Source organism: Papaver somniferum, chromosome 9 (assembly GCF_003573695.1).
Source record: "Papaver somniferum cultivar HN1 chromosome 9, ASM357369v1, whole genome shotgun sequence".
NCBI classification, from domain to species: domain Eukaryota; kingdom Viridiplantae; phylum Streptophyta; class Magnoliopsida; order Ranunculales; family Papaveraceae; genus Papaver; species Papaver somniferum.
The window spans coordinates 481,917-493,366 of NC_039366.1; the positions used below are offsets into that span (position 1 = coordinate 481,917).

The 11,450-nt window shown below is 37.5% G+C and overlaps 1 protein-coding gene, 1 non-coding gene and 1 pseudogene across 2 annotated transcripts; 1 reads left to right on the forward strand and 2 right to left on the reverse strand.

The window, feature by feature from the left end:
• Positions 1-1,026: 1,026 nt before the first annotated feature.
• Positions 1,027-1,106, forward strand: TRNAL-CAG. The gene has a single exon. It is a non-coding gene; the product is annotated as a tRNA-Leu (tRNA).
• An 869-nt stretch (positions 1,107-1,975) lies between these two features.
• LOC113307691 (protein HAIKU1-like) lies at positions 1,976-3,707 on the reverse strand. Its single transcript, XM_026556140.1, has one exon. The coding sequence runs from the start codon at positions 3,378-3,380 to the stop codon at positions 2,355-2,357; it is 1,026 nt and encodes a 341-aa protein (XP_026411925.1). The 5' UTR covers positions 3,381-3,707; the 3' UTR covers positions 1,976-2,354.
• A 5,383-nt stretch (positions 3,708-9,090) lies between these two features.
• LOC113309872 lies at positions 9,091-11,450 on the reverse strand (annotated as a pseudogene).

An 11,450-nucleotide genomic window follows, 5' to 3' on the forward strand; every position in this document is an offset into this window, starting at 1 on the left:
CCTGCTTTTCTTGACGTGTTTGCTGTATGGATGCATCTTTTATAGTCTGCAGAATGAAAATTATTTGTTTACCTGTCACTTGCCACTTACATGTTGACAGCAAGAAAACTACTTAGTGACTAGTGTATGTTTTAGTTTTCGAACATTCAGTTAGAGACATGAAATTTGCTGTAGATTATCTGAATTCAGTTACGACTTATATTACATTGTTTATTCCTGATTTTCCTTGGCATGTTTGTTGTATGTATGCTCGTTTGTTTATCTCCCAAATGAAAATTATGTGTGTACCAGTCTCTCGCCTTATAGTGTTGACAAGAAGAAGAATACATAATATAGGTAGTAGTTTTCTGGTGTTTAGCAACTCCGATTATCTTGGACATCTATACGGGATGACCAAGTTATGGTTGTAAAACAGAAGGAAGTATTTAGGAGAAGTGTGTCCGTATGTGTGGTGGGTAATTTCACCAATGCTTTCAAGGAATCTGATACCGGTTAGATTCCTTATTACACACTTTATGAATAACTTGCTTTTCTCTTTGCTGTATTAGGATGCTTAGAATTTAGAAGACCACAATGTTGTTAAGAGCCAAGGATACACTGAAAGTGGATGATATCATCTTAATCCTAGATTTTGCTGGCTATCTACTTGACCACTCAGTCTGTGGATTCATTGAAATCCTACTAACCTAATACTATCATGGAATGTTGTATCATGTTCAGTGCTGAGTCAACTGAAGCAGGCGTCGGTTTAATATTATGCAAAGGAACAGGTGAAATTAAACAAGAATGCAGGGTGTTAGGAGATGCTGCTGCAGTACTCTGGCCAGCAAAATTGAAGACGAATTGTATGGCATCGGAGCTTTGTTCATGGGTTCTACACATCTTTGCCGGAAATCACAAATTTGCAGAGGTACTATGTTCTGGCAAGAAAAAGTACTCATGTCAATATTCATGGCTCTTTTAAGAGAGATTTCTTTCTCAATTTGCTGGGTTTGTAAATTGTCTTTTACTCGATTAGCAAATTGAGACAGTTTGGCCGAGTGGTCTAAGGCGCCAGAATCAGGCTCTGGTCCGAAAGGGCGTGGGTTCAAATCCCACAGCTGTCAATTTTTTCATATTTTTTTTTTGAACTTAGCAAGTGTTGTAAAGTTGGCTGTGCAGCCTTAAAATGCATTAACATAAGCACTACTCGGGATCCTTGGGGAGACCGGTGTCCATTTCCATGGTGGTAATTAAGGTCCTAAAAAAAGATCAGTTCATCGGATGTAATGTTGGATTCATTGTTGGATTATAAAATGTGATCCAGTACTCTATTCATCTTGGCCTTCAGAATTTATTTTTCTTCTCTTGTGTGCTTGGTTCCTTCTTTCTGTTGGGCACCTGTCTGACATCTCTGCATAGCCATGAGCTTGTCATCAGGCTCCCCCTTAAAACACTGCTGGTCCATACGCTTAAGAACTATAAGATTGGTTGCAAGTGCACCATCAGGCTCACACTCATCCCTCTTAAATTCTGAAAGGGATCCTCTGTTGAAGCCAGATGAGAGCCTGCTGCTGAAAGAGAAGTAATGATATCCAAGTGCCACAACAAAAGCATCATCCGCTACCGGTCCACATATTTGACACAATCCTTCAATAATTGAATGCGCACACGTCTGCAACTGGGCACACGTCTGAGCATATTGCAGCACTGCTGTTAGTGATTGAGCCATGGTTCCCGACATACCCAACCATTGCCTTTTACTCCTCTCTGCTGCAAGATCAGTATCCTCTTCAACATCTGTTTCGCCTGCTCCCTGCTATGCTGATTCATCTTAAGAGATTGTTGCTAATTTTCCAAACAAAATATCCCACTAGTATACTAGACTTCCATTTTGAAGAAACAGAAGGAAAGATTATTATTCCTGATGGGTTTTCTGACGAACATAGTAACTTACAACAGCAGCCATAAAAAGAAACAAACAAGAAAAAGCTTCTGACAGTGAATTGAGATTAAATTTCTTTACTCTTTGTTGTTATGAATAACATGGTACATATGTAAGGTCAAAAGCTCAAAGACTTCCCCTGTGAGCAGGAAACTTAGAAAGAATTGAATCACAATCTAACAAAAGAAAATTACTACTTACCAATACGAAATACAACAAATTCATGTACCTGATTTAGTCTACAAACTAAGTTGACATGTCTAATATCCTATCTTCCACTTCTCTTGTTTCAGCTGTACCCAATGTGAAGATCTTCAATTTTCACCATCAGCTTGCTTCAGACAAAGACTTCTTTTATGACCCAAAGAAACCCACAACAAGAAGATACAGGCAGAGATACAAGCACACACACACCCTACATCAAGCGGGGCTATTGATCTCTCCATCTAGGACTGTTCATAGGGAAATATCCTGAAGGGGACGGTGGGAAAAAAAAACCAGGAGAATTTGGTGTTTGTGGCCCAGGACCCAGAACCCCCGGGTGAGAAAATTGTGAAAAGAAAGTTGGAGTTAGAGGAGGAAATCCAGGTGATACAGGAGGAAATGAAGAACGCGGAGACAAAAAGCTCATGTATGCACTTGGTGAAGGCAACAAGAATTGTGAGGTTGGCGAGGGCAACAAGAATTGAGAAGTTGGAGACGGCAAAAGCGCAGGACCAGACCCTCCTCTTGGAGATGGAAAAGGAGGAGGAGCAGGCAACAGCGCTGGAGCAGCCCCTGTTGGAGATGGAAATGGAGGAGGTACAGGTGGTGGTGTAGGAAGTAAACCAGGTTGAAGTTGAGTATGTGGTTGAGGAGGTTGTGGCTGTTGTTGAGGAGGTTGAGGTTGTTGTTGAGGAGGAGGAGGTTGTGGAAATCTAGGACTAAGCATGGAATTCTGTAAATACCGCATATAAGCTGAAATTGGAGACTCAGCAACAACATTCCCCCCCCAATTTGCATCCCCAGCAGGCTGTTGACCAAATTGCCCACCACCAGGTCTACCAAAATTAGCACCACCACCATTAAATGGAGGACCCTGTCCCTGAGGCTGAAGCTGATGTGGTTGTGGAGCCTGATTATGAATCTGAGGTGGTGGTGGTCGATTAATCGGACTCAATGGTGGTGGACGTATCTTCTGTAAACGATTACTTGCCTGTTTCGGAAGACTATTAGTCGGTCTAGGTGGTGGTGGTTGTGGTTGATTCTGTGACGGCGAACCAGTTAATTGCTGAACTATGTTTCTAAAATCATTCTTACTGATGTTATAAACATGTGGCTGTGGCGGTTGTGGCTTATTGTTGGTGGTGTTGCTGTTTGCAAAGTTTGGTTGATGTAATGGAGATTTCCTGATGTTTTTACCCAATTTATTCACCCCCAAATGTTCATTATATCTACTGTTCCTATCATCATCCATTCTCAACAAATCTATCTCAATTTCTAAGTCTAATCAACAAGAATGAATATCAAGTAGTAAAATCAACAAGTTGAGTCAATGAATGAATGACCTACCACTGTTTTCTGCTCTTAATTACTCCTGGAATTCATCATCTTTTTGTTTGATTGAAAGCAGCTTCAATTGATTCAACTTGAACTCCAGATTTTGAAAGAAGATGGAGAAATTGGGGAGGAAGAAGATGATAACCCTAGATTTTGGTCTCTTTTTTTTCCCAATTTGTCTTTTCACACAGTGAAAGAGAGAAGAGATACTTGAATGAAATTTGACTAAAAAAATAATTTGTTTGAATTTTGATTTTCATTTTTATTTTGCTGAATAATAATGATGGTGATGCTAATGTGCGCAGGTGTCTGAGATCTATGGTTGTTGTTGATATTTTATTTTTAACTGGTGGACGTTAGAATATGTATAGGCAAAGGCCCATTATTATTTCTTTCTGAATTATCACTTGTACTTTATTACTACTTTTATCGAATTTCTACTTTTGTCAAAATTGAAGAGTGTTTTTCTTTCTGCGGTAAAGTAATTTTCTCACGTTTTGGAGTACGATGACGACATCAATGCCAATTGCCAAATGATAGGATCACTAGATTCACACCTAGCTCTCTATAAAATTTTGAATTTTCAATCCCCTTTTGTAGAAGATTTTTGTTAAAGAGAGGACAATTATGGATTCGAGAAGAGCGAAAATCGTAATCAACTCGTTAAATCGGACCTAGCTCGTATATTGTTCTAAAGTAGACCAATCGACCCATATTTAGTGCACCCACAACACAAAACTAAATTCACCACCGGTCCGCCATCATCTACTCCACACTCCACATGCGACCATACAGAATCATAGATTATGGCTAAAAGAAAAATTAACTCAACACCACCAGTCTACTACCATCTACTCCGCGCGTAACAACCCATACTGAACATATGCGACAGAGAATGCCCTATTTTAAGATAAGTCTCCTCTTCCAAGTTTTTTAGACCTACTGGATCGATTTGGTTCGTTGCTAAAGGTTTTCTTCATAAGAAAGACTTTGATGTTGCAATTTACATGATTTGATGCATATATGTGTTGTTTTTTACAGTTAAAGTCTTCCTTCTTCTCATTTGTTGTTGTTTTGAATTAGGTCTAGATAAAAAAAAAGTTGAGCGTGTTGGTTGTTCTACTTATTTGCTTGCATTTAAGATCTATTTGCAAATAAATCTGAACTGTTATTTGTTGTTCTTAGTTTTCGTTTTACTCTGCGACGGTGAAGCGGGTCTTCCTTTTTGTTCTTTCATTATTTTCATGGTTTGGCTGTTTTTATTGTATGTAGTTTGTACGATGACGAAGAAGTCATTACAGAAGTCATTTTTCTTTCTCTTTTTGGGTCGTCGGTGGTGGAATAAGTGTGGTAATAGTATTTTTGTATGGGTAGTTTGGTCTAATTCAAAATAATATATCAACTAGGTACGAGTCAGTGAGTCGACTACGATTTTCGCTCTCCTCGGATCCATTTTTTCTCCCCCTTTAACAAAAAACCTACTAGAACACCGCTGCCATGATGGGGAGGGACGACTAAAGAAAAACAAAACAAACAAACAAATACTTTGCATAAAGACCTCCAAATTTTTCGTAAAAACTCTAAATTTGTACTCATCGCGTAGATTTTTTTTATAACCTTTCCAACAAGATAAAATTTGTAAAATTCTAAGGCACGAATTTTTAGATACTTTTTATTAAAGTTTGGTTGACAATTATACCCCTAAATAATATTAGACACAAGTAGTTATACTAATTGGACTAAAAGGGAGGGATATTTTGGTATTATCAAGTGCACACTGCCAAAATCTTTTTATGAAATTACAAATTTATGTGAGGTTTCAATTTGCAAAAAAGTGGCCATGAAAGCGACTCCCTCCCTTCGGACCCTCCGATCGGTCGGCCCAATTATAAGGGCTCTAAGGTTTGAGTTTTGAGGGCTCTTAAGGATTCTAGTGTCCTTAAAGATGTTAAAGGAGGACCTAAACCATATTCAAAAATATTATAACTAAATTGGCCACATAAAATTTTCCAAAAGTTAATTTGAGGCGGTTTATCGAGTTTTGTAAATTTTTAAGGATGCTTTGCCATTTTTCTTATGACCACTTTATCAAAATTTTATTATTTTGCTCGCCTAAAAATTACATTTTAATAAGTTTTAATTTGTATCAAGTGGGAATGTTATAAATATCCTCCATTTTTGTTGATCTTGCACAAATATCCCCGAGGGGTAAAAATTGAGTTTTTTGGAGTCAATTTGAGAAAGTTGCTTCTACAAACTTGTATAAAGTTGCGTCCACTTCTAGAAGCAGCTTGTGTTAGTTGCGTCCACTTCTGAAAGCAACTTGTGCTATATGCTTCAACTTTTCAGACGGTAAGGGTATTTTCAAAAATTGAATAAGGGTAAATTTCAAGAGGTAGATTTTGAGGGGTATTTAAATAATGTTCCCTCTCTCGTATCTATAACTCAATGGCTTAACACTGTAACACAATGACATGGTTAAGTTTTTTCTTTGGAGAGTGTCCTTTTTTCTCCATAATAATTTTGATGAACTACGGTAAATGTTTGATTCCTTCAAGATATGGAGGAGGGTACGAGGCAACCGCAATGAGTTGCCATAATAGTGGTCCAACATCTTGTCGCTCATATCATCTAATGTTTAGAAGATTAGGACATTATAGTAACTCATATCATCTGGCTCGACGATCCGGTGCAAGAGGTGATTGCTTTCATACTTGATGAGGTAAGTTGCAGTCCATTCCTTGACTGCTCATGATCTCTATCAAGCCATTCGAGATAATCATGCACCAGTGTATTAGTCAGGCTCATAATCTCTATCAAGCCTCCGACGAAGATTGATGGTTTTAGAAGTTTCTATGTAAACCCCCACGAGATATAACTCTCCTAGGGGTTTAAAGGCTTGATGCATGTGCTAAATGCATTCGTGATTCCTACAAAAATGAGTAGATATGAAATCAATGAAAGGTAACAATCAGTTTACATATGACTAAAAAAACTCTGATTATAGGAATCGAATTTTATGTATGCATATTTCAACCAATTCTCCAAGTCCTCTGTTAATTTCGAAAACACCAACCCACAATCAGTTTACGAGTGCATGAACGTAAACCGACTCTGGGATGTGTTTTCGAAAAAAATAAATAAAATTTTTCAGTTGTTTTATGTTTTGAAGACCGATTTAACATTGGTTGATCCAACATCTAAAACATAATTAACATCTGATATGATTAATTAATGCTAATTAATCAGGGATAAAATAGGTAGTAAGAGAATAGTTGGATAAGGAGTTGTATGAAATTTATTTCTAATGACCTTTTTGTCATCTGGTAACATGCCCCAAATAATTGGCCTAGGCCCCAAATTAGCAAAGATATTTTAATGTTTATTAAAATAGGCATCTTCGATTATTTATATATGTTCACATTTATGATACATCAAACTTCATCATTTTTGTACTCCCTCGGGAAGTTCCCTTATTTTTTTTTAGGAAAAACTTAGGCCTAGACAGACACCTAAGTTGACTGGATATCATAACTGTTGGCATTGGCATGAGGAGGAATCCTCAACCTATCACCATTGTTTTTACAGAAATTTGCTAAATCAAAAGCATCCATGTTTTCAGAACGTTGGATGAAATTAAGATTCAAAAGAACAAAAGAGAATGGGTTGATTAAGTTGTGCCCATTGTCTGCATTGGCTTTGCTGTTTAATTCTTCATGATGCTTTAGCTGAAATCTCTCTTGAACAGCCTGATGATATAAAGAATTGAACCGAATAAATACCTCCATTGATTCAGCGGATATTTGGACGTTTGTATGCTGCCATTCTTTAGCCCAACGGAAAGTTAGATCTGCTCCTCCTGTTGCTCCCCAAGGTCCTGAGTATCCTGGAGAGTCTTCCTGCAAAATCAGTCAGAATTAAAGCAGTATAAAAGAGATTATTCTCAGAATCGGTACATATGTTAATTATGTTCCCAAATTCTGAGGATAAGTTTTTATCATATGGAGTAATGTCCTGAGTCATAGAGAGATCAGTTTCCTCAGGGGCAATGTAAAATCATTCATGATATGAGACTGTAAGGAATGTAGTCTGTTGTAGTTACACATATGCTGCCTTATGCGCATAGCAGTTATTTTCTCATTAGGAAGGATTTTCCTGAATACTAGATCACACCTGGCTTTCCAGATATACCAGCAACTTATAGCAAAGATGTTTCGTTCATTGCTTGACATTCCATCTAAGAACCATGGATTTAGCCAATCAATGAAAATGGTGTTATGGTCAGAATAAGAATGAGAGTAACCAAGTATTACCTGCCAGACAGAAGTAGTTGCTAGGCAATTTAAGAACATGTGTGACAAGGTTTCATTTTCACCACTATTGCAAACAATGCATATAGGATTGATGTAATGGAGAATGTTAGTTATTTTTGCATTCGTGGGTAGGATTCCATGAGCACACTTCCAGATGAAGATTTTGGTAACTGAAGCCACTTCCAAATTCCAAATGGCTTCCCAATTTCCGGTCATAGTTTCATTTCTGTAGAGATGATGTTTTTTTTTTCTGATAGAGAGCTAGCTTTGACAGAAAAGTCTCTTTTATCAGTAAGGTTCGAATTATTCTGTCTTCTTCACTTGGATGAGTTTGCAGACTTAGAATCAAGGTAGCTTCAGTGTCGTTAAAAATTGAATGGATCTGAGCTGCATTCCAGTTTCCATCTGGTTTGAGAAGAGATTCCATTTTCTCTAAATGTTGGGGACAGTTAGATGACTTTTGCAGGATAAAGAGTGTATTTGGGATCCAAATATCCTCCCATATGTTGATAGTTTTGCCATTGCCAATTCTCTAGAAGCAGTGCTGTTGTATATTGTTTATGCCTTCAAGAATACCTTTCCAGATCCAGGAGTCACCATCCTTAGCTTTAGTATTCATATTAAGAACATTTCTTCCTCTTAGATACTTGGCATCCATAAGTTTATACCAATAGAGAGTTTTTTTCTGTCTATTGGGAAGTTCCCAAATGATTTTATTGTGTTTTTCCAAATTTTATTTTAATTTTAAAATCAAACATGAAAGAGTATGTATTTATACACGTGCTCACTAAGTTGGGCAAAGCAAAAGTTTCCACATTCAAATAAGGTCCAACATCCAGCGGAATACCAAACACTGAACCTCTTTCTCCTCCTAAAGATCTAGACTTAACTAACCCAACCAATATAAGCCTACTTTTTCCAATAAAATAATTTGAATATAAAAATCACCAAATATTTGATTTTACAAATTCATTCATTTTCAAGTTCGATTTTGTATGTTTCGATATAATAATAATTTATTAATTTATCGATAAATGAATACTTGCTAAATTGATAAAATTTAGCGGTCCCAACATTGTTGATTTATCGAAGTTTTATGTTGTATACAACAACAACCAAACAACCAAGCCTTCACTCCCAAACAAGTACGCTTAGGCTAGAAAAGAAACCCATTTCAAATTTACCAAAAGAAGAATAAATGTATCAAACAGAAAAACATACGACGAAATACATAAACCTACGACCATGTGATATGAGAAGACGTCAAAGCACACTACATTACAACCAATTGAACAACCCAGGGTATGAAAGATACTACGAAAACCCAAAGCTGCAGTCCACATGTTCTTGGTTAATAATCAAGAGATTCTGCTTCATGACGGCTAGAGATGAGTACAGTGGGAGAGCTAACTTGTAAAAGCAAGTGCGAGATGAGGGCAGGTGTTGATCAGACTTTTCTAACTTGTGGATGTATAAACGGGACGACAAATTAGAGAAACCGCGTGCAGGAAGGAACTTTATAGAGGTCCAAGAAAAGAGAAGCTCCCGTCTCTGCTGCGTAGACATATTCTCAACAACCTCCCAAAACCAACAAAACTTTATAGCCTTCGTATACAGTGTGTGCTTTCCAGTCTTCCACAGAGATAGCTTCATCGCTTCCAAGCAGTATCAGGTCAAGATCTTTTAGCTCTAAACTCTGGAAAAAGATTTTCTGGAGCCCTCGTTCACGGAGAATATCACCAAAACATCGGTTGAAGTAAGATAATTGCTTGGCTATAGATTTGACGAAACAGTGCTGAATAAGAAGTTCAATATACTCTTCTCTATTTTTGCTGTTCACAATAATGCTGTTACCTCCAGGACACAGCTCCACCACTCTCCTTGATCCAAACTCTTCAAACTCCCTTACGAATGTCAATCCCAAAACATCCTTGTCCACAACGTCAGCGTCCATCTCCAAAATTGTTTTACAGCTCTTATACAAGACTGGATCTGCATCTCGAATATCTTCCAAGGAAATCACCCTTCCAGCCAATTGCATGAAAAAGACACGATCAAATGAGATGCCTACTTGCACTTTATGCATCAAAGCCAAAGCAATCACTCTTCCGGCAAATGCAAAGTAGTTATGGTGCCGACGTTCCACAGGCGCTGCAGCAAAAAAAAAAAAAAAAGGTCAAACAACGCAAGCAGTTATTTTCTTTGCAAATATTTAGAGACACCTCCCAGAGAACGTAGTTCAGAATATAAAGTAATACATAGTGTTGGGTTTATTTGCTAACAGAAACATGTAGATACTTACCAGGATTGGGGAAGAACCTTCGACAGTCGCTTGGACATGCTAGAAAAAGAGAACCTTTTGGATTAAACACTTCTTGGCAAATCATGAAAAACCACTCCCGCAAGACACCATAACCTACAGCTTCCTCATATCTGAACTCTACAGATAAGCCACTGCACAACGAATACGAGGTTCCAAGAGAAAGGTGCTTAAATGATTCGGTCAATATCTGTGACCTGTCAATGAGCATCTTATGCTGCTTTTCAAAATCAAATTTCACTTCTGGGAACATCTTCATAAGCAAATAGTCTCTAGTATTGTAGCTAATCGAGTTCTTATGTGCAAGAAGCCATCGTAGATCATCACTTCTCTTTGACATTCTGACAAGTACATCCACTTGATACTGGTAAACTCGTACTTTAAAAAAAAGATCTTCTTCATAACTTAAATAAACTTTAGAAAATTTCTTCAACTCTCTCAAAATAGATAGATAACTAGGCCACCGAGGAGTATAATTAAAAAGTTTGCCACTCGAAACGTCCAGCCTGATGTTTGCAAGGCACATAAGGAATTCATAACGCAAATTCAAGTACAAGGTACTCAAAAAGTGGATTTCAAGTAAATTACAGGGTTGTTTGAAAAAATCATCATCTATATTTAGTGGAAGTGATTGACCCTTCAATCTAACATGATCCTCGATTGCCCTAAGCATATAGCGCGAAAAGAAAGCTAGTAGTCGAGCATCATTCTCAATGCTTAATATAAGAGATGTAGGCAGCGGCTCCATCATGGGAGAAATCCTGCATGTATCTAAACCATGACACAAACTATTTGCTAGTTCGTTGACTAAAGGGTAAAATTCCTGAATTGTGTCGGATGGTTCCGTCACATAAATATATTTTGATGTATTTCTAAAACCCATTAACTTCAATAAAGATACCAAAGTTTTATGACAAGTATAGTATAAAGGATGTTGGTTACCGTGTTTCTCGTCACTATAAAGTAAATCGCAGAACATAAAAACTAGTCGCACACAATGTTTCCGAATGGGTCTAGGTTTGAATCGAATGTTGGGATAGAGAAATAGCTTAATGGATTCCTCAGCTGCTTCTATATTACACTGGTTTGCTGAGTTTAACACTAATGAGACCAAAGCTTTAGGAGTACCAGAGAACATAAACATAGAAATATGTTTCTCGGAATCATGAAGGTTGTATGTCGGAATCATGTGCAGGTAATCATTAACGAAAGACACCAAATCTCTAGCTCTTGTCGAAGAGGAGTTTTCACTGTTATTATCGTCGGGATCACTAATTTCACACGAAGAGCTAATGCTAGGTATAGAAAATACCATATCTCTAGCTGCTTGGGTTCCTCCTTGCGAGAACGACAT

Coding starts and splice junctions, on each gene's coding strand:
- LOC113307691 (XM_026556140.1), bottom strand. CDS start 3,380: ATGGATGATGATAGGAACAGTAGATATAATGAACATTTGGGGGTGAAT.